Source organism: Rhinolophus sinicus, linkage group LG01, assembly GCF_036562045.2.
Source record: "Rhinolophus sinicus isolate RSC01 linkage group LG01, ASM3656204v1, whole genome shotgun sequence".
NCBI lineage: Eukaryota > Metazoa > Chordata > Mammalia > Chiroptera > Rhinolophidae > Rhinolophus > Rhinolophus sinicus.
The window spans coordinates 156,596,682-156,616,929 of NC_133751.1; the positions used below are offsets into that span (position 1 = coordinate 156,596,682).

General features: G+C 33.4%; 2 protein-coding genes across 2 annotated transcripts in view; one reads left to right on the plus strand and one right to left on the minus strand.

The window, feature by feature from the left end:
* TLK1 (tousled like kinase 1) overlaps nt 1-20,248 on the minus strand; it is a 125,179-nt gene that overhangs the window by 37,573 nt on the left and 67,358 nt on the right. Inside the window, exons 4-11 of the mRNA XM_019727410.2 lie at nt 19,044-19,119; nt 16,043-16,089; nt 13,859-13,954; nt 12,394-12,483; nt 10,488-10,580; nt 6,600-6,710; nt 6,349-6,485; nt 3,108-3,296 (exon numbers count right to left, since the gene is read on the minus strand). Of these exons, the coding sequence (XP_019582969.1) occupies nt 3,108-3,296; nt 6,349-6,485; nt 6,600-6,710; nt 10,488-10,580; nt 12,394-12,483; nt 13,859-13,954; nt 16,043-16,089; nt 19,044-19,119 (839 nt within the window). The remainder of the gene's footprint in view (nt 1-3,107; nt 3,297-6,348; nt 6,486-6,599; nt 6,711-10,487; nt 10,581-12,393; nt 12,484-13,858; nt 13,955-16,042; nt 16,090-19,043; nt 19,120-20,248) is intronic.
* Nucleotides 11,155-11,520, plus strand: LOC109445214 (cytochrome c oxidase subunit 6B1). Its single transcript, XM_019727413.2, has one exon. It carries the CDS (start codon nt 11,155-11,157, stop codon nt 11,407-11,409), a length of 255 nt encoding a protein of 84 aa, XP_019582972.2. The 3' UTR covers nt 11,410-11,520.

Below are 20,248 nucleotides of genomic sequence, written 5' to 3' on the forward strand. Positions count from 1 at the left end.
AACTTACATGATGAAACACATAAGAAAACAGTCATCTAGGTTATACAGAGAAAGGGAAACATCTAAGATGTTTCATTAACTGTGTCATTAACTGAGTGAATGGTAACGCTGTGTGATGAAGAGACAGATGGCACTATGGCAACACTGCAAAGTGCTGAGTAAGTCCTATCCTTCACGGGTCAAGAACAAGTTTTCAAGAGGAGGAACTATCTAGTATGGGATTTGAAAGATGGACAGAAATTAAGACAGTGGGTTGGAGTTTGAAAGTTGATGATGAGGAGTAGGCACTAATCAATGGCAAATGATGGCTAGAGAGGTCGGAAGATGCTAGACCCAACGTGCTTTATAAGCCATTTTAAGACTTTAGGATTCTATCATTCAAACAGAGAACTATGGTAGGGTTCTAAGAGAATGAAAAGATCATAATTTTATTTTGGAGAAAATGACTGACTGCAATGTGAACTGGACTGGAGGAAAAGACAAAGTTGAAAGGGGTGGGTGTATGTGTAAAAATAACCCAAGTAGGAGATGGTAGTAATGTGAGTTAGAATGGTATCAGTGGGGACCTACACACGTGGGTACATTTGATATATAAAAGAATTGGGGATCTACTGCATTCACCTACCCACTGACCCTTAAGAAACAAATTTACTAAATTTTTAAAAAATATCAATGGTCAAATGCTTTAATTCCAATTTATAATAGCCCCCCAAACTTAGGAAAGGCTTGAAGAAGTAGACTGTAGATGGATTTTGAGAGATGAGATTATCTCTATTTATTAATGGAAAATAATAAAAATGAATTATGAAAAATAAATGGAAGCTTGCTCTAAAATGTTAACGATGACAACCAGAATTCTGGCATGTGGAACTGAAAGACTAGTACTACCATTTACTAATAGAGAGGACATGAGAAAACGAGGGGTGTGGAGGGGAGAGGGTAAGGGGTCAGGAAGGAGGATGAAAGGAGGGGGAGAGAGACTGAAATGGGAAAGATAACAGTAAATACAGTTTTTATTTTGTGTTGTGTTTTTAGTAAATACAGTTTTGAACAGGCTGCACAGGTTCCTGTGAGGTATTTAAGAACCAATATCAACTAAGCAAGGACATGACAGTCACGACTCAGATATAAATATTTGACACTCAAAAGAGAAAAGTGGACTGGAAATAGAAGTTTGGAAGTCAGCAGCATATACAAGTTAACTGAAACCCTGAAACTAGTTAATACTCAAGGAGAAGATGTAGAATGTAAGAAACATGACGGTCTAGGACAGATCCTTAAATGACACCTACATTTTACAAATGGTAGAGTAAATGATGCCCAAAGAAGAGACCAAGAAGATGTGGGCACGTAAGTTAAAATGAAAATGAGGAGAACAAGGTATTTCAAAAATTAAGGCAAGAATGAGTCTTTTGGGGAAAAATAAGAAGTCAACAACATTCAATGCTGCCAAGATAAAGACTCGAATGTCTATGGAATTTAACATCAAGGAGATAGTTAATTTTCAGTTAAGAAAGGAGAGAGTGGAAGGCAAGGCAGAAGATGTCATATGGAGAGGACAGAACATGGAGACTAGAGAGATTTATAACTCAGGGAGAGTTTGTTTGTTTTGTTTTCTAAAAGGAAGGAACGAGCAGAGAGTAAAAAGTTGAAGACAGAAGATAAAGAAGGGATCAACAGAAGAGGTCCCTGATATAGCCGGGGATGGGATTCAAAGCATAGATGAAACATTATCTTTCAAGAAAGGAGAAAAAGAATAGACCCATATAAAACAGAGGATGTATGTGTATTTTCTACTCACATAAACTTATGTAAGTTGTAGAAGAGAAAAAATAAGCTTGGATACATCTGTATGGAAGTCCCCTTATCCAGGGGGATACATTCCAAGATTCCCAGTGGATGCCTGAAACCACAGATAAAATACTAGACCCTATATAGATACCTATATCTACTATGCTTTTTCCTATACATACATACTTATGATAAAGTTTAATTTATAAATTAGGCACAGTGAGAGATTAACAACAATAACTAATAATAAAATAGAACAATTATAACAATATACTGTAATAAAAGTTATGTGAATGCGGTCCCTCTCTCTCTCTCTCTCAAAATACCTTATTAGAATGTACTCACCTTTTCACTTAAAGGAAGCATTTCTGGCTTCTCTTTGGCATATCTGAATTGCCAATATCACCACTCTTAGGTTTGGGGCCATTATTAAGTAAAATAAGGGTTAGTTGAACACAAGCACTGTGACACCCCAATAGTCAACCTGAATAACCAAGACAGCTAGTATGTGACTAACGGGCAGCAGCATATAGAGTGGATGCACCAACAAAGGGATGATGCACGTCCTGGGCAGGACGGAGTGGGACGGTTTGAGACTTCTCACGCTACTCAGAATGGCATGCAATTTAAAACTTATAAATTGCTTATTTCTGGAATTTTCCATTTAATGTATTTGGACTATGGTTGACCATGGGTAACTGAAGTCTCGAAAAGCAAAATGCGGATATGGCGGGACTACTGCACACCGAAATTTTAACAACGGTGTTCTCTGTGGTATCGGATCATGATCTGTATTGTTTTATTATGTTCTTCCATATTTTCTATGATAAGCATGTAACTATTTTTTAAAATGTCTTTGTCCCTCGAATTATAAAGAGTAATACATCTTAAAGCAGAAAATTTAGAAAACAAAACCTGAAAGGGGAAAAACAATACCTAAAATCTACCAATGTATTGCTTTCATAGGTTGAGAAAATATGTGGCAGTTACATTACTTAACATTCTTTTAGAAAAAGGAACATTAATAATTGACTCTATCATTCAGACATGGAAGAAAGAGTGGAGTTCAGTCTCCTCTTAGTTACCTAAGTCTCTGTTTTAAAAGAAGATGAATAAACCTCCACTTAAAACAGTAAAAATCAAACATTTGGGGCTTATTATTAATTTAGAGGTAAATTTTCAATACTGCCTTCCTTCCTGGCCATAACTATTTCTATTACCTAAGTATTAGTTTAATTATAAATAATATCCATTACTAACATTCATGTTCACTGGCAATAATTTTAAAAAAAGAAAAATTAAAAATGTAGGCTTACAGTTGTGGTAAATTTGGTCTAAGAAAGGGATCATTTTCTGCTCCATTGACTGCTTTGTTTTTCCTTTGTTTTGGTTCAGAATTGGTAGAGGGTGCCTGAGAATTATTAGCTGTGGGAGGTTTGCGTTTGGCTAGAAGTTTCCTTTGCCTTTCAATTTCTTCCCTTTGCTGATTCACCCATTCTTGTTGCCTATATAAAGATAAACATGAAAAACCATATTAACTCTCCATTACTTTTCAGTTAAAACATGAAAATACATTAATAAACATGAAACGTCATATAATATAAATTTGTAACCTTTTGGTCCCATCCTTGGGAACCAACTCATACTTACTGTCCAGGTCTCATTTGAAACATTTATTTCTAAATGAGGTATTAACCCGCACAGTAGGAAAAAATGTGTTACCATATATATATTCTCATGGTACCTTACAGCTCCCCACCTCCTTCTTTCTAACAAATATTCCTGTAGATACTCGATCAGAATGTGTCTGGTTGGACTACATCACTCCATGAGAACAGAGACTACATCCATTTTTATATCCTATTGTATTCAATAAATATTTGTTGAAGTAAATGTGTTATTTTAAAAAAAAAGAACTAGCAGAAATTAAGTATGGGGCAGATTTTATATATGCATCTCACTCATCACTTAGCGCTTGCAGAAAAACTTACAAAAGACAAATATGAATTCAATAAAGTATTATTTTCTAAATTCATCTGTTAAAAAGAAATTTGGGGAATGGGCAAGTGATGTTTTGAAATGAAACAAAAATTGATCTAAATATTAAAAATTTAGGAACAAAGAAATTTTGACAATTTAAAGAAAGGAAACAAGAAAATTAGCATTTGAAATTGCTTTGAAAAAATGGGCAATTAATAAAAATAAAAATATTACTGCTACCCATTCAAGAACCTAAAGCTTATTAATTCTAGAAACTAATAGATACGATGTCTCGATGTCTATTATAAGATATAGTCTGGAGATATCAGCAATTAGACCAGAACATTAAGTAGGTAACAGTCAAACTTTTTAAAACCATCCCATCATACACCTTAAACTTATTCTAACAGTAACCATATTCACCTCGCATGCTAAGAAAAAAATTTTTAAACTCTACATGATTATACTAGTATTTAGAACAAATCAAATGTTTCAATTCCTTGCTCCCCCACCCCTATTCAAACCAGAACTACAGAACTTCTACTCTGCTGATGCAGAATTGCCTTTACAAATATAATTCCTCTTCCTATGGTTCTAGCCAGGTAGGAGTACAATACGGTAGGAGTAAAAGAATCAAGAACCACCTAGGTAGAAGAGTAAAAAGGTCAAGAAAAATCTCAAGAATAGCAAAGCAAGAACAAGACTTTAATCCAGTTTACATTTGGAAGTGGAAATAAATACTTTCGATTTATTAAAAAGTTAATTTTTAAAGCTAGTTTAGAGTACAACCAAGATGTTAATATAAATAAAAAACAGCAATAACCCCTATGATTAAAATCCTAATGGAAAGTAAAGAAATACTAGAATGAATGTATAGCTAATACTTGGTTATTCAGGAATGACCACAGAATTTAGAGCCTATTGACTTAATATTACTAATTTTTTTTAATTTCTCTTCTCATCCTCCAACTACTTTGGTTTTGTCACTGATATACAGCTTGACATAAAATACATATATGTAACAAGATACAGTAGACCCTCAATAAATTCTTATTAGTGATAAGAAATGCAAGAATTATTTTTTTAAACTAGATTACCAGTTTATTATAAAAGGATGTAACTCAGGAACAGCCAGATGGCAGAGATTCACAGGGTAAGGCATGGGGAAAGATCTCCGAGCTTCCATGTTCTGTAAGTGTTCCACTCTCCCTGAATCTCCACATGTTCTAACAACCTAGAAGTCCCAATTTGGCTCTTTTTTAACAGTTCCAAGGGGAAATTTTAACTACTGGCGGAGTTTAGATTTATGTTTAATTTACATCTAAGGTTACGTTATGTAATATAGCCTTCTCTTATTGTTTACCAGGACAACTGTAGGTCTGGGTTTAGTAGCAGAGGTTCTTCCTCATAAAACACTCAAAAATTATGGTTTCTATCTCAAATGTATCCTCCTACTCTCCACTTTTACTGTCAATATTTTAGCTCAAAACTAATCGCCTTTCTTTTGGACACCTCTCCATCTGAACCGTCAACAATTTATCCTCTTTCCAATATTATTCCACCATTACCATCAGCATTATCGTTCTAAAAATTGTAACCATACACATTACATCCAAGCCTTTAATAGCTCCCCATTATCCACAGAATTAAAACCCAGACTCCCTAGCATCAAAGGACACTATCTTTCACGATGGTGTACCTAACACCCAGAACAACTGTGGGGAACAAAAGCTGAATAAATCAACAGAGATACTGAGAAGGCCATTCTGTGACAAGTCCTGGGCAGCAGTGTTTGAAACAGCAGTTTATGTGCTACTGTGTGAAACAATGCTTTGTCTCTATTTTCCATTTAACTGGATTAACTCTAGAAAGTTAACGTAGATGCTGACACTTGCTTTTCAGGTTTAAAAATTTTTTTTTTCCTGCAAAAAAAGAAGCAGCACAGATCTGAAAAAAGGAGCAGCACCAATCCTGGCTCCTTAACACAAACAGTCAACCTATCCTTACCTACCACCACCAGGTCTCAAGGAAAATTCAGTAACAACGATTTCTTTGTTTAAAAGTTTACCTCAGCAATGCTAAAGCCACATGTTCTGTTTAAGTGATTTATAAGTTATTGTATCTCTGGCAGAAGAAAAAAAAAAGCCTGTTTTTTTCCATAGGAAAAGAGCAGGCAAGTGCTGAATATTAACACTTCAGTAAGAACTAGGTAATAAGATAAACTAAGTAGAAAAATTCCACCATATATATCTATATCGGTATCTATCTATCTCATCCAATGAAAATTAAATTTTCAACAATTTTCCTCCTAAATCATCCATAAAGCTAGGTCAGTTTATATTTTGGAAAGTCATATTTAGAATAATACAACATACTGTATAGATGAATCTCAACTAGTCAAGAAGTCTGCTAAAGCTAAAATTATTTTTGTTTTATGTTCCTTTCAAATGTACTAAGTTCTGTGATCTCAAAGAGTAATAAGGAATAGATGCAGAACATAATTTTAAATCTATAATCATTGGAAGTAATGAAAACCCAAAGGAATACTACACTTTTTAAAATATAAGAATGACTAACTTCACAAGATTCTGAAATGCAAAACCATCTGTCCATTGTTCAGTAAATGAAGCACCATGTCTAACTGTTGTGAAGTGCCCAAGGCGTAATCTGTCTTGCATACTCTTCTCTCGGCTTGACAGTTTTTCTTGAGTACTCTGAAAAAAGGAGGAAAAATTGTCACTCGATTATAGTTATTTACATTTTAAAAGCATACAAGGTAAAGGGGGCTAGTAAAAGGGAAAGTAAAATTTATCAAATTTTTAACTTACCTTTTCAATAAGCAGTTTCTTGCTCATTGATATGCACTTATTTAATCGTTCTTTGTATTTTTCAAGTAATTTTTGTTGTTCATCTATTTGCCGTCTGAGATCACAGTTAGCCTATAACAGTAAGTAGAAAATGCAAAAGTCGAGAATTTGTGTATATGAAACACTTAGAAATATTTTTTAACATTTTGAATAACTTACATAAAGAAAAAGGATTAATAAGATTTAGTATTTGAGTATGATACTAAAAAAAATTTTTTAAACATCTACTTACCAGGGGATAATACTGCTACTGTGTTTCCCTGTAAATAAGACCTAGCCGTACAATCAGCTCTAATGCGTCTTTTGGAGCAAAAATTAATATAAGACTGGGTCTTATATTATAGTAAACTAAAACCAGGTAGTATCATTGTATTGTATTATATTGTATTGTTTTATATTATATTATATTATATATTATATTATACCGGGTCTTATATTATAGTAAAATAAGACCAAGTCTTATGTTAATTTTTGCTCCAAAAGATGCATTAGAGCTGATTGTCCGGCTCAGTCTTATTTTCGGGGAAATAGGGTAAATGCTGCTTAAATGTGCAGTGGAAAGTACATAGAATTTGTATCCATACTCCATGGATTCAAATCCACACTCTAAGTTATCTAGTTCAGCTTTCTTATTTCTAAAATAGGGCCAATGCCATCTTCCTCACTTAAAAATAACTGAAATATAGTATATAAAGTATCTGACATTTAAAAATGAATGTGAATCTTTCCCATCTTTTGTAACTAATATTCTCTGTTCAACTAGAGGATGACACTGTAGATGTCTATCCAATAGCTAATCATTCCCACCATCTTTTCGGCACAATATACAACTTTGCTGACTTTGTAGGCTGCCATATGCTCCGGGAAGGGGCCTCTCTCTAAGCTCAGGAGATGAGTCTGATTTCTTAAGTAAAATGAGAATAACCTGGAGGGCTTGTTGGAACACAGTTAGCTGGGACCCACCCGCAGGGTCTGAGTCAGTAGATCTGAGGTAGAGTCAGTCTTAAAATGTATTTCTTGTAATTTCCCCAGTAACACTGATGCTTCTGGTCTGGAGATCCTACTTTGAGAACCACAGGTCTAGGCCAGTCATGGTCAAAGCCAAAAGACAGTGGCATAATAAAAAATGCTAGGAGAAAATAACTGCCAACCTAAAATTTATACACGTAATAAAGTTGTTCTTCAAGAAAAAGGGTGAAACAAAGACACTTTCAGAGGAATACAAATGGAATTTAGCACCAACAGATCCTCATCAGTAGGTACAATTCAAACAAAACTCCAAGTGTGTGTGTGTGTGTGTGTGTGTGTGTGTGTGTGTGTAACTTGAAAAACTGATTCTAACGTTTCTCTCTTACTGCAAAGGGCCAAATATAGCCAAAAAGAAATGGATATTTATTCAACCACATATCAAGATTTAATACAAAGCTACAGTAATTATGACCACCCAAATCTATTTTCTCCTTCTTCCTTAAAAATGAAAAACCAGTATTTCATTTTGGATTGGTAAGTGCCTAGCTTAAAGATACATTTCCCAGCTTCATTTGTAGCGAAGGATCGTCAGTGAGATATAAGCAGAAGTTGTTCAATGGGATTCCCAAGAAGACTGCATACAGAATTGTTGTGCTTTTTTTGTTATTCCCTTACTCTTCCTGTTTTCTGCTTAGGAACATAGCTATAACTGTGACTCTAATAAATATTTTGTATCTTGATATGACCTTCAAGATGGAAACCATACACTAAGGATGACAGAGTAAGAAAATGAAAGGAGACAAGATCCCAAATGACACGGAGGAGCCATCACACCTGGCTTCCGTTCTTCTCTCAAAAAATAACATTGCATTTCATTTAAAATATTGTTGTTTATGTTCTCTGTTACGAACAGCCAAAGACAACTACTAAATTATAAAAAAAAAAAAAAAAAAATGCTGTGAAACCAGCAGATTCGAATATACAAATAGAACACAGAGCATAGCAGAGAACACAGAGCATAACAGAGAACACAGAACTAGATCCACACTTGTATATGGAAACTAGATGATATGATGGAATTGGCAGTAAAGAGTGGACTTGAAATTAAATGGGCTGGACAACTGGTTATCTTTATAGAAAAATTAAAACGAAAGCCTACTTCACACCATACGCCAAAACGAAGATTACAGATAACAACTAATATTGAAAAACAAGACTATAAAACTTCTGAAAGAAAATACAGAAGAACATCTTTATGATCTTAGAGATAAAAAGAATTCTTTTGGTATACCTTTGATAATAATTTGGTACAAATAAAACATAAACTATAAAAAGATATATTTAATCATATAAAAATTTTAAATGCATCTAAGCATCAAAAGACAGCATGAAGAAATGAAAAGACAATTCACACATTGGGAAAAATCAATATATATTGATTATCAGGCAAAAACCTGACATCAATTTAAAAATTTTTAAATTTTAATAAGAAAATGAGCAAAAAACACGATCGGTTATTTCACAGAAGAAACACAAATAGTTAACAAATATTTTAAAAGATGTTCAAAAAATAACTAGGGAATGAATAATTAAAGATACTTTTTGTTACATCTATCAAATTGGCCAAAAAAATATTTAAATCTGCTTATAAGACTTGGCAAAGGTAACGAGCAATGAGATTATTTCCTGCCCACTGCTGTTGGGCATATAAACCAATGCAACTATTTTGGGAAAAATCTGACGTTATAAAGTACAGTTGAGGATGGGCACACCCTGTACTCCTAAGCATATACCATAGAGAAATCTTTTGCCCTAGAAAACATGTACGAGAATGATCACAGCAGAACTGTGCATATTAGCAAAGAGTAGAAGCTAAACGTCTACCAAAAGCAGAAAAGATAACTTATGGTAAATCCATATAATGTCTTGCTATATAGCAGTGAAATGAACAAACATGACAATCCCACATATAATGTTTAGTGAAAATGAGCAGGGCAAAAGGGCACATCCAGTATAATTTTGCTTATATAATGTCCAAAACCAAACTCAAATATGTTAAGAATGTATAGATATATGTAATAAAAAAGAAACACGAAGACATAATAAATACAAAACTTAGAATAGTGGCCAATTAAAGGGATGGGAGAGACAGAATGTGATGGAATCAGGACAGGCACACTGGATGCTTCAAAGGTATGAGTCATTGTGGTAGGATCATGGATGTTGGTTTTACAGAGTTTCTATACCAATAGTTCTCAATGCTGGCTTAAATTAGAATCATCTTGAAAAGCTTTTACAAGTAAAACTACCAATGCCCAAGCCCTACATCACATCAATTTAATCAGAACTTCTCAAGGTGGAGTTCTGGCATCAGTACTTTTAATAATGTGTCTCCTACCCTTTCCATCATCCAGTGATTCTAATGAGCAGCAAAGGAGTGAAAACCACTGTTTTATACTTTACTCACATTACAAGTATATTTTTGGATGTGTCTTTTTATAAAGTTTTCATTAAAAATCTCACAGGATTGCAGCAGTTACTTCACCTTGTATAATATCAAATGTCAATTAGGTTTATAACAAAATCAATTAACTTTAAAACTCATGTGAAATGGATCTGTCATATAATAGTTGATCAAATAAAAATAAATTTAACTTCCCTCTATTTCTCCAACTGTTCCTCAGTTCACATTTTAAAGAGCTAGTAAAATAATTTTTACTTTAAAGTTGGTATTTTCAATCATGTACTTATACAACCAGGAAAGGCTTACTTTTCTTTCAGGTATGGAATTTTTTACAATGCTAACTAAGTACTTTCTTAACAAAATTTTACTATTGCCAAGTTAGTCAACCTTTTTCCCCTCCATGACTTACTACTTACCCTGAGCAAGTCATCTATACGACCTTCCTTCTTCTCCAGGTCCTGGTTTTTATTACTTTCTAATGCTGCTAATTTCAGCATTGTGAGATCAGTCTAAATGAAAGAAAGCTATTTTATTATCATACACACACACACACACACGTATATATCATTGCATGCAAACATAAAATTAGATTTTGCTCTGATTCTAAAAAGCAAAGAAAATATTTGAGTTTGTATATATATGTAAAGGGTATCCCAAGAAGTCTCAGTGCAGTTTTAAGTTTTAATCAGAAGTGTAAGTGCTACAAACTTACAAAGAAACATTTACATATCAATTATTTAAAATTTTAGAATATTGATATGTTTGTCATTAAAATTCAATATACCCACTGCTTTTTGCTATCAACCCTATCTGATTTTTGGACATGGCAAAAACTTTTATGAGCTATTCAGACTGAAAGCAATGTACTTATAATCCTAACCTAAAGATCATCCAAAGAACGAAGTTTTGATGCATGTAGAATAGCTTAAACATGACCTAACAGAAAAAGTCTCATGGCAATAAATCACGTAACTGAGGTGGCCAAGCAAAAACATCTACTCTCCCACTCCCCAGTCTGAGACAGTGTCATCCAAAAAATGTCACATATACACTGAGCTGGGAGCTGCTTCAGGAGTCAGCAATATGGCAGAAGACATCAAGACCAAAATCAAGAACCAGACTGCCCCTTGTGACAGCCGCTTCCCCAGCCAGAACCAGACCAGGAACTGCTGGCAGAACCTGGACTTCCATCGCTGTGAGAAGGCAATGGCCTCTAAAGGGGGTAATGTCTCTATGTGCGAATGGTACCGGCTTGTGTACAAGTCCCTCTGCCCCATATCCTGGGTGTCGGTCTGGAACGACCATTGGGCAGAAAGCACGTTTCCTGAGAAAATCTAATCTGGCTCCATCCCGCTTCTCCTCTGTCCTCCATCCTTCTCCCAAGGAAGTGAAGAGGGATCTGGGTACATCCCACCCTGGGATCCTGAATCATGGCGTACCTAGTAATACTTGTTGGGAAAAGTCTAAGACCATGTATATTTAAAAGAGCTGGATGATTGGGCAAGAAGCAAGGGTGGAAATAGTGCCTGGACCAGTAAGAGGGGCTTCAGAGTAATTTTTTTGTTTTCTTTTCTTTTTAATTTTTATTTTATCAAACTTTGACCACCTCCTCTGCGCCAGACAATAGAGTAATTACACAAAATAGCCTTAAGCCCTTATATGTGCTAAAATTTATCTGTGTGTTTCCTTAATTATCTGTATATTTTTTAAAACTTTTCTTATGCAATTTTTGAGCCACATGAAAATAGTATGATAAAAACTCATATGTACCCATCAAAAAAGCCACACAAAAAAACAGCCACATGTAAAAAGTTAAAATGAAGAATTCAGTACTCAAAATTAATAAAATTAAACAAATGTAACAAGGTATCTGATTAATTCAATTTTCAAATAATTTTTCTAAGTGTATACCATATGTGAATATACAAAAATATAGACACCCAAAACGAACTGCTTTAATGTCCACTTATAAAAATATAACAGCTTCATGAAGACATTGATTATATGTACTTGGATGTTAAGTTAAAAAAGAATCAGTAAACAGAGCTGACATGTTACGGTTATTTTGCTTATTTAATTTGCTTAAAACATCTATATATTTAACCAGTGTGTAATAAAGAACTAGATGATAGTAAATTGGGTGTTGCAATGTCTCACCCCCTACAAATTTTGTTGTTGTTTAGTAATTAGCTTTCTTGATGTATAATTTAATTTATGACTATATCTAAAACAAAGAGAAGACATCTTAGTTGTTTAGTTTTTGTACAAAGTTGGTCACTGGTTTCTTAGAAGTCCTACAAAGAAATTTTAATTGCTGTTTACCTGAGAAATTTTAAAGGATAACTGCTTTGGTTGTATAATAGGGTGGTCCCCAAAAGCTAACGCAGTAGGAGAAGGGCTATTAGGTCGAACCTTTAAAAAAAAAAAAAAATCACAATGTTTACATTAGCAAGAAAAAAAATAGGCTTCTGCTTAGCAACAACTATTTAACATTTCTTAAGTTTTTATTAGAATTATAAACTGAATTAAAATATAACTGACTTTAAAACTGTCAATTACCATGTATTCAATAAGCATTCACTGAGTATCTCCCTAAATAAGGCCCAGTGAGAGACAACCATATATTCCTTGCCCTCAAGAAGCTTCCATTCTAATGCCATAAAAGAAATTTTAATGCTTTCAATCTGTTAAATAAAAGCAAGGCCAACAAATTATTTTAAAACAAATTAAAAATAGATTATTATGGTTCAAAAAGTAAAACTGAAAAGATCTTACTATAGAACCCTTAGTACTGGGGAAAATAAAGCATGCCCATCTGTAGTATAATATCAATTTACTGATGAGTTGCATGGTTTATCTAGACATTAATTTTAAAATACATTCAATGACAGTAATAGATTACATCACTATATCAATGTTATCACTACAACTCAGTTATTGTTGCCTATTACGCTTTACTTTGTATATAGCAATATGATGCGCCCCAAGGTACAAAATGAATTAAAAAACTAACTAATTATATGTCTACAGACAAGGACCAGAAAGGTACACTGCAAGCAAAAACAGGATACTTGAATAAATAAAAGATACTCTGACTTTTAAAAATCTTTAATTCATCTTTAAATTACTGAAAGCCAATATTGTTTTTCTGGTTAGCCACTGAACTTTCACATAACGAAAGTAAAGAAAAAAATAAAATTCAATATACAAAACAATGCATATAAAAGAACTAGGTCTTAAAACATTAGAGACAAACCGAAAAGTTGTAAGATAATTTTCAGATCCAAGATCCTTCTCCTATACTGAAATAAATAATCCAAGGCTGATGGCTGCTTATCTTTTCCTTAAGGATTCACAGACTGGAATTATGCTATCATTTTAGTGGTTAATTCATAATAAAGTAAGAAATTAGAAATCAGTAACTGAATACAGAATGATACACGAATATTCATATTAGTCCCACAGGCTTCACACTATTCTTTTACAGAAATAGTACTTCTGGATATAATTCAGGAAAACTTTAACTTAAGAATCTCACTTTCAGAAATAAAGTTCTAACAGCAACAGATCATTAAAAAGAATTCAACTTACCTCACACAATTTTTTAAAAAAATAAACACACACACATACACATACATACATACATACATATATACATATATACATATATATATATATATATATATATATATATATATATATATCTTCTCAATAAAGACAACATATTATAAAAGTTATTCAGTAAACATAACTTCCCAGACATAAGACTATGTACAAAGAAACTTACCGATGAGGAAGGAGTGGAATGTGAATGTGAATTCTGAGGAGAACGGATCACAGGAGGTATGCCTCTTACTGGACTTGAGCCATTTCCACCTTGGTACTGAGGGAAAAAAGACAACATCACTATTAAAACAGGTTTCGGTAAATGTTATTTCAGACATGGCATTAAGAATTTAGGGGCAGCCGGATGGCTCAGTTGGTTAGAGCGTGAGCGCTCTTAACAGTGTTTTGCTAGTTTGATTCCCACATGGGCCAGTTGGCTGCACCCTCCACAACTAGATTGAAGACAATGAGCTGCCATTGAGCTGCCGGAGGGACGGCTGGATGGCTCAGTTGGTTAGGGCACAAGCTCTGAATAACAAAGTTGCCGGTTCAATTCCCACATGGGATGGTGGGCTGTGCCCCCTGCAGCTAAAGACTGAAAAATGGCAACTGGACTTGGAGCTGAGCTGCGTCCTCTACAACTAGATTGAAGGACAATGACTTGGAGCTGATGGGCCCTGGAGAAACACACTGTTCCCCAATAAAAAAAATTTTTTTAAAAGAATTAATTTAAATATATCTTGTTTTAAATGAAATTCAGTCGTCATTTAAATGGGCCAAGAAAAAGCAAAACTAAGGCCAGTCACAGCTAAGTCCAAAATGACTTAAGACAGAATACTGATCACAAGAACATGACAAGACTATGTCTTGCACAGACCCTGGTTTCTCGAACCTTCTGACTATATATAATTTGTTATTGTGGCAGACTCAAAGACAAATAAATTTCCCAAAAGCAATGAACATACCTTATTTTTCCTTCACATTTTAGCATAAATTAAAGTCTAAGACTCAACAATAACTTTAAGAGTTGTAGTTATAGCATTGATACAATATTATATAACATTGTTTGTTGAACCAAAGAACTTTAACATGTTTACATGCAGATGTTAGTGAACCTAATCCACCATCTTAAAACAGAATCATCATTTTCAAGATATGTTAAATATCTAAATGTTCATAGCACTATGTAAAAGAATTCTACAGACTAAGTCCCTCCCCTTTAATATCACAAAATCTAATAAAAATTGAGCATTTCTTATATGCGTGACATGCATTACAGTGCATGACTTAGCTTCATATGAAGGGAAGCCACCTAAGCTGTTCCATAGCTACCTGTCTCATTTCTCATGTTTCTGTATCAAGAACAGGAGGAGAACACAATATGCTGTGACTGGCTTCCTCTCAGGGTATTAGGCATGAACGGCAGGGACGGGGACTTCCCAGTGTGTTCATTAAACAACTTGTGCAACCTTAGGAACTTTGTCTAATTTTTTTTTACACTATAGTGCCCAGCATAACACCTGGCACGTAGTATGCATTCAAGAGATTTGAGATTTATTGATTTGAATTGATCCTATCTTTAGCAAAGATTCATAGTATTAACACTAAGGGACTCACCTCCATTAAAGACCACTAGGTACCTTGTGATCAGCAACAGTTTTACCTTAGATTCTATAAACCCAAAACACAATGGAGGATAGAAAAAAAAAATCTTTTTTAAATGCAGCTCTTCCCTTAATCAGCAAATTCTATGCTCACTCTCAAGTAAATATAAATATTTTTCAACTGAGTAGATCATGTTTGTTGGTTTAATAATCATATTAATGTTTTATAATGTGGAATTGGTAGCCAAAAGTATTTCTGTGTAGAAGCAAGGAAACATTTCAGGATTGGGTAAATTTACCACTGCTTATTCTTTTGAGGGACTCTTAGATTGACACTCTATCATTATTTAATCTCCATCCAAAGGGCTCAGATGTTGCTGTGGTGCAGTAAAGCCTGTGTTGACAGTAGAAAGAATTCTGAACTAGAAGATGTTAGACTTCAAGTTCTACTCTTTGTTCTTCCATTTAGAATTTGTCTTTAGGTAGGCTACTTTATATTTCTGGTCCTTAGTTTCCAATTCTGTAAATACCTACTTTGCTTATATCCCAGGTTGTTACATGCAAATATGTGAGAAAGTACTTTGAAAAGTATGGTGTGCCATACCAATGTAAAAGTAAATTTTAATGTTTCTAGGAAAATAAGACATCACATAATACTGAAGCTCTGCTCTAATCAAAAGTTGACCTTGTGCTCCAAAGAAATTATTTCATCCCATAGCAGAATTATATCAAGAACTGGAGACATGCCTCAATGAACTTACTTCAAAATAGTCACTAATTTTGTGGCCACGTCCCCCAATACTTTTTCCTGAAATATAAAATTAAAAAATTTTATAGGTTAAAAAAACAAATTTTATAGATTTAAAATCAGTCATGACTTTCAACATCAATTTTTTTAAAGTCTCAATTATTTAAAAATCAAATAAATTACATTAAAGGATCTCCCATTTTAAAAACTATTCATATTGCTTAATGTCTCCTATTTCATTAAAGCAAACCAATGAACAAAAAAAGAAAAGACAAGAGGAAGCAGCATAATTGATAAACCAATTCATACCTATAAATAATAATAAAAAAACTTTGGTTAACACAAACAATAACAAACTGACATTAACATGCTTTAACATGAATGCTATTTTTTAAAAATGTTTTCATTTTCTAAAAAAGTATTTCCAAATTAACAAGCTATTTTTTTAATAAACTAGATTTTATATATTGTTCATATATGACCATATTGATAAAGTGATCCAAATCATTACAGATCACCGTTCTTTAATTTAAAAAGTTTTGCCTTGAAACAGACTCTTCACCAGTTTTTTAAATACTGAATTAAGAAGTTGCTACTAAGAAATATAGTTTTTAGGGATACTTTCTTGGATGAGAGTTATCCATCCTTCATTGGGTGTATTCAACTCTACAGGATACACGATTTCTTCAAGTTTCAAAAGAAAAACTAACGATACAATGAGTCAAAAGTTTTGGATAATAAAAAGATATACATTTATCAGTTCAGTACTGACATATTCATCCATTCATTTTATTCAATAAATATTTCTTGAGTGGTTACTATGTGCCAGGCATTACTGAAATGAACAAACAATATATTTAAAAGTTCAACAACTTTAAATTCCTTCTTGGAACAAGGTAGGGAGATTTTTTAAAAAAACTAAATAAGTACTCAGGACTATAAACGCTACCTAGAAATTTTAAACAATTCTGTACAGGTTTGTTCAGAGGTTAGAGAAGACTGTAAAGGTTTTATACCAAAGGAATTTCCCTTCTGCCTATAACAACTTTCTTGCAGATTCTGAAGAGGTGCTATTTTTAAATGAACATAGAGATGTTTTTGCCTATCCAGAAGCTATTTCCCCAACTGAACCGAAATTTTGTTCTGCTACCATCCCCTCCCGTAACTTTGAGGGAAGTTGACTCCTATCCCACATCCATTACTAACTAGTTCCCCTTCTGATAAGAAGTCCAATTTTGTTCAGGTATCATCCCTTTTCCACAAAGCCTGTATTTCTAAAGGGAACTTGAACAAATTTTCAATTTCAGAGATGGGCCTGATTTTTGTAAGGGTAATAATATCTTTGTTGGACATAAGTGGTTTTAGAATGGACACGTGACCCAATTTTGGCCAACATGATGACAGGAGAGGTTTGCTCTGTACTTGAAGACACTTACTTCAAAGACAGAGGGGAAAAAAAGAAACACAGAAAGCTAGTCCCTCTCTGGAAGCAAATATTAGGTTGGTGCAAAAATAACTGAGGTTTTTGCAATTATTTTTAACCTTTTAAACCGCAATCACTGTGTTTCCCCGAAAATAAGACCTAGCCGGACAATCAGCTCTAATGTGTCTTTTGGAGCAAAAATTAATATAAGACCCAGTTTTATTTTACTATAATATAAGACCAGGTCTTATATAATATGTTATGATATATGATATATGATGTGGTATGATATGATATAATATAATATAATACCCGGTCTTATTTTACTATAAGATAGGGTATGATATAATATAATACCGGTCTTATATTAATTTTTGCTCCAAAAGACGTATTAGAGCTGATTGTCCAACTAGGTCTTATTTTGGGGGAAACACATTACTTCTGCTCCAACCTAGTATAAGAGAGGAAGCTGAAATGAGTAAATCCAATTAAAACTGAAGAATCAGCCTAAAACCATAAGAAAATCAGATAATTCTGTAGATTGCAGACCACCACCCCCAAAAAAAAAGTAAAGAAATAGATTGGATCAACCAACCCAGAAGTCCCACCGTATTTTGGGACCTGCTTTTAAGTGAGTTTTTAAATCTAAAGTTGAAACTATCATAATTAATGTATCGTGCATTAAGTAAAGCTCCAAGACGACTCACCAAAACTTAGGGGAAATACACTAAGACCAAAAAGGAGCTCAGAGCAGAATGAGATACAAAATACCACACACTTAAGGAAAGGTGCTAGAATGACTTCTTCCTTCCTTCCAGAAAGACAATTGCTGCAAATACATTCCTTAATGCCAGTGCCACATGTAAATACTAGTAAAAGTCATGGGTTCGTGGCCCTAGATCTTAAAGACTGGCCCCAAAACATGTAATACATGTATAAAATCATCATTATATATGATTTAAGATCCCCATTTATTATATTTAACTTTGAGTGGCCAAATTAAATGACAACACTATTTTGTTGTCCATTATAAGAAGTTTTATAGTCTAATAAAAATAATTTTCTTAGATCATATGACAAAAGGTAGGTATGCAAAAAAGGATGAAAAACAGGTATGAAAAGAGAAAGATGGTGCTTTAATAGAAGTCTCTCAATTATTTTTATATAGTCTTTTTAAAAATATAATAAAAGGGATGAGTAAACTTGGGTACTTGTTTTAAAGTGAGATCTAAAGTTCTTAATACTGTAATGCATACAAAGAGAGAAAAATGAAAGACATAAGGTAATGCTTGCCAGGTTTGTCTAATTCTCAAATATAAATAAATAATTAAATAGATAGATAAATAAAATGTCAAAAAGCCTACCAACAGTTAACTACACACTACCTGTGATAAAAAAAAGATTCCAATTTCATACTATTTCTTATGCACAGCACATTCCTAAACTATTATTAAATGCAGAAATTACATAATAGCTATAGAAATCACAAAAACATGCAATTACTTATAATTAAACTATTAACTGACTAAAAATCAGAATAATTAATTGTAAATGCCTATGTGGGTCTGAGGAAGATTTTTGTTTCGCTTACCCTGACTACTTTCATTCTGGTTTTCTGCTTTTCTCTTTCTTCCTCTAGATGATTCCGATTGTTTCTTCTCCGGTGTCTACAGAAAGTAAAGTTAACAGAATTTTAAATTACAGTTTTAACATACAAAATTATTATAGTCAGTATAAAATCATTTTTACTTTCAAAGTAAAATAAATACTGTTTTGTTCAATAGTGCTCATGCAATATAAATGTGTAGTTACTTACATACATTTTAAAAATAAAATTTCCTACTCTATAAATTTTAAAAGTTTGAAGTACAGACCTTGTACACATTAGTTGAAATTCACACAGAATGTGATTTGCAATAAATGAAAAATCTGAGAGTAACTAGCCTTTAAAAGATGCACTTTAAATCAACTTCCTGGAGAGGGCAAAACAACAAAGAAACTTACGTTTTTCCTATTAATTTTCTACTATTCACACATATGTAGTCTATAAAAGCAAACATGGATAGGAAAAAAAAAGCAGAACACAAACCCTGATATATATAATCCCTACTGACAGGACTATTCATCTAAATGCTTAACAATTATTATCCAATAACAATTATAATAAATTCATAGATTATGCCCTAGATTAAGCATCACCAAACTATAGCCCACTGACCAATCTGGTTGGACACCTGTGTTCGTAGAGTCCATAATCTAAGTATGACCTTTACATTCTTAAATGATTGAAAATTTTAAAAATCAAAACAAAAATATTTTGAGGTATGAAAATTATAAGAAATTCAAATTTCAGTGTCCATAAATAAAGTTTTATTGGACACAGTCACACTCATTCATTTATGTATTGTCTGTGGTTGCTTTCATATTATAACAGCAGAGTTGAGTTGTTCCAACAGAGACCACATGGCCCACAAAGCCTAAAATATCTAGTCTGCCCTTTACAGAAAAAGTGAGCAGACCCCTGGACCTACATGATGGCTTATTTTAAAATTAAAGGTCTGTTCTTTTAACTGATAGCCAGTATTTTTATCAGGCTAAAATAACAAGTAATTTTTGTAGAGTCTGACAAACTGCTACTGTGCTTAGACAAAATTAAAACCAACACAAGGCAATGGCAAACTCTAGAAGCTTGGCGAGTATGTCTGGTGCCAGAACAAAGAATATTTGAATGAATGAAACCAAGACAATTTAAATAAATCTGTAAAGGCAATGAAGTCCCCAAACAAGGAAGGGACT

Excerpts from the sequence above, each read along its gene's own strand:
- LOC109445214 (XM_019727413.2), top strand. The coding sequence starts at position 11,155 with ATGGCAGAAGACATCAAGACCAAAATCAAGAACCAGACTGCCCCTTGT.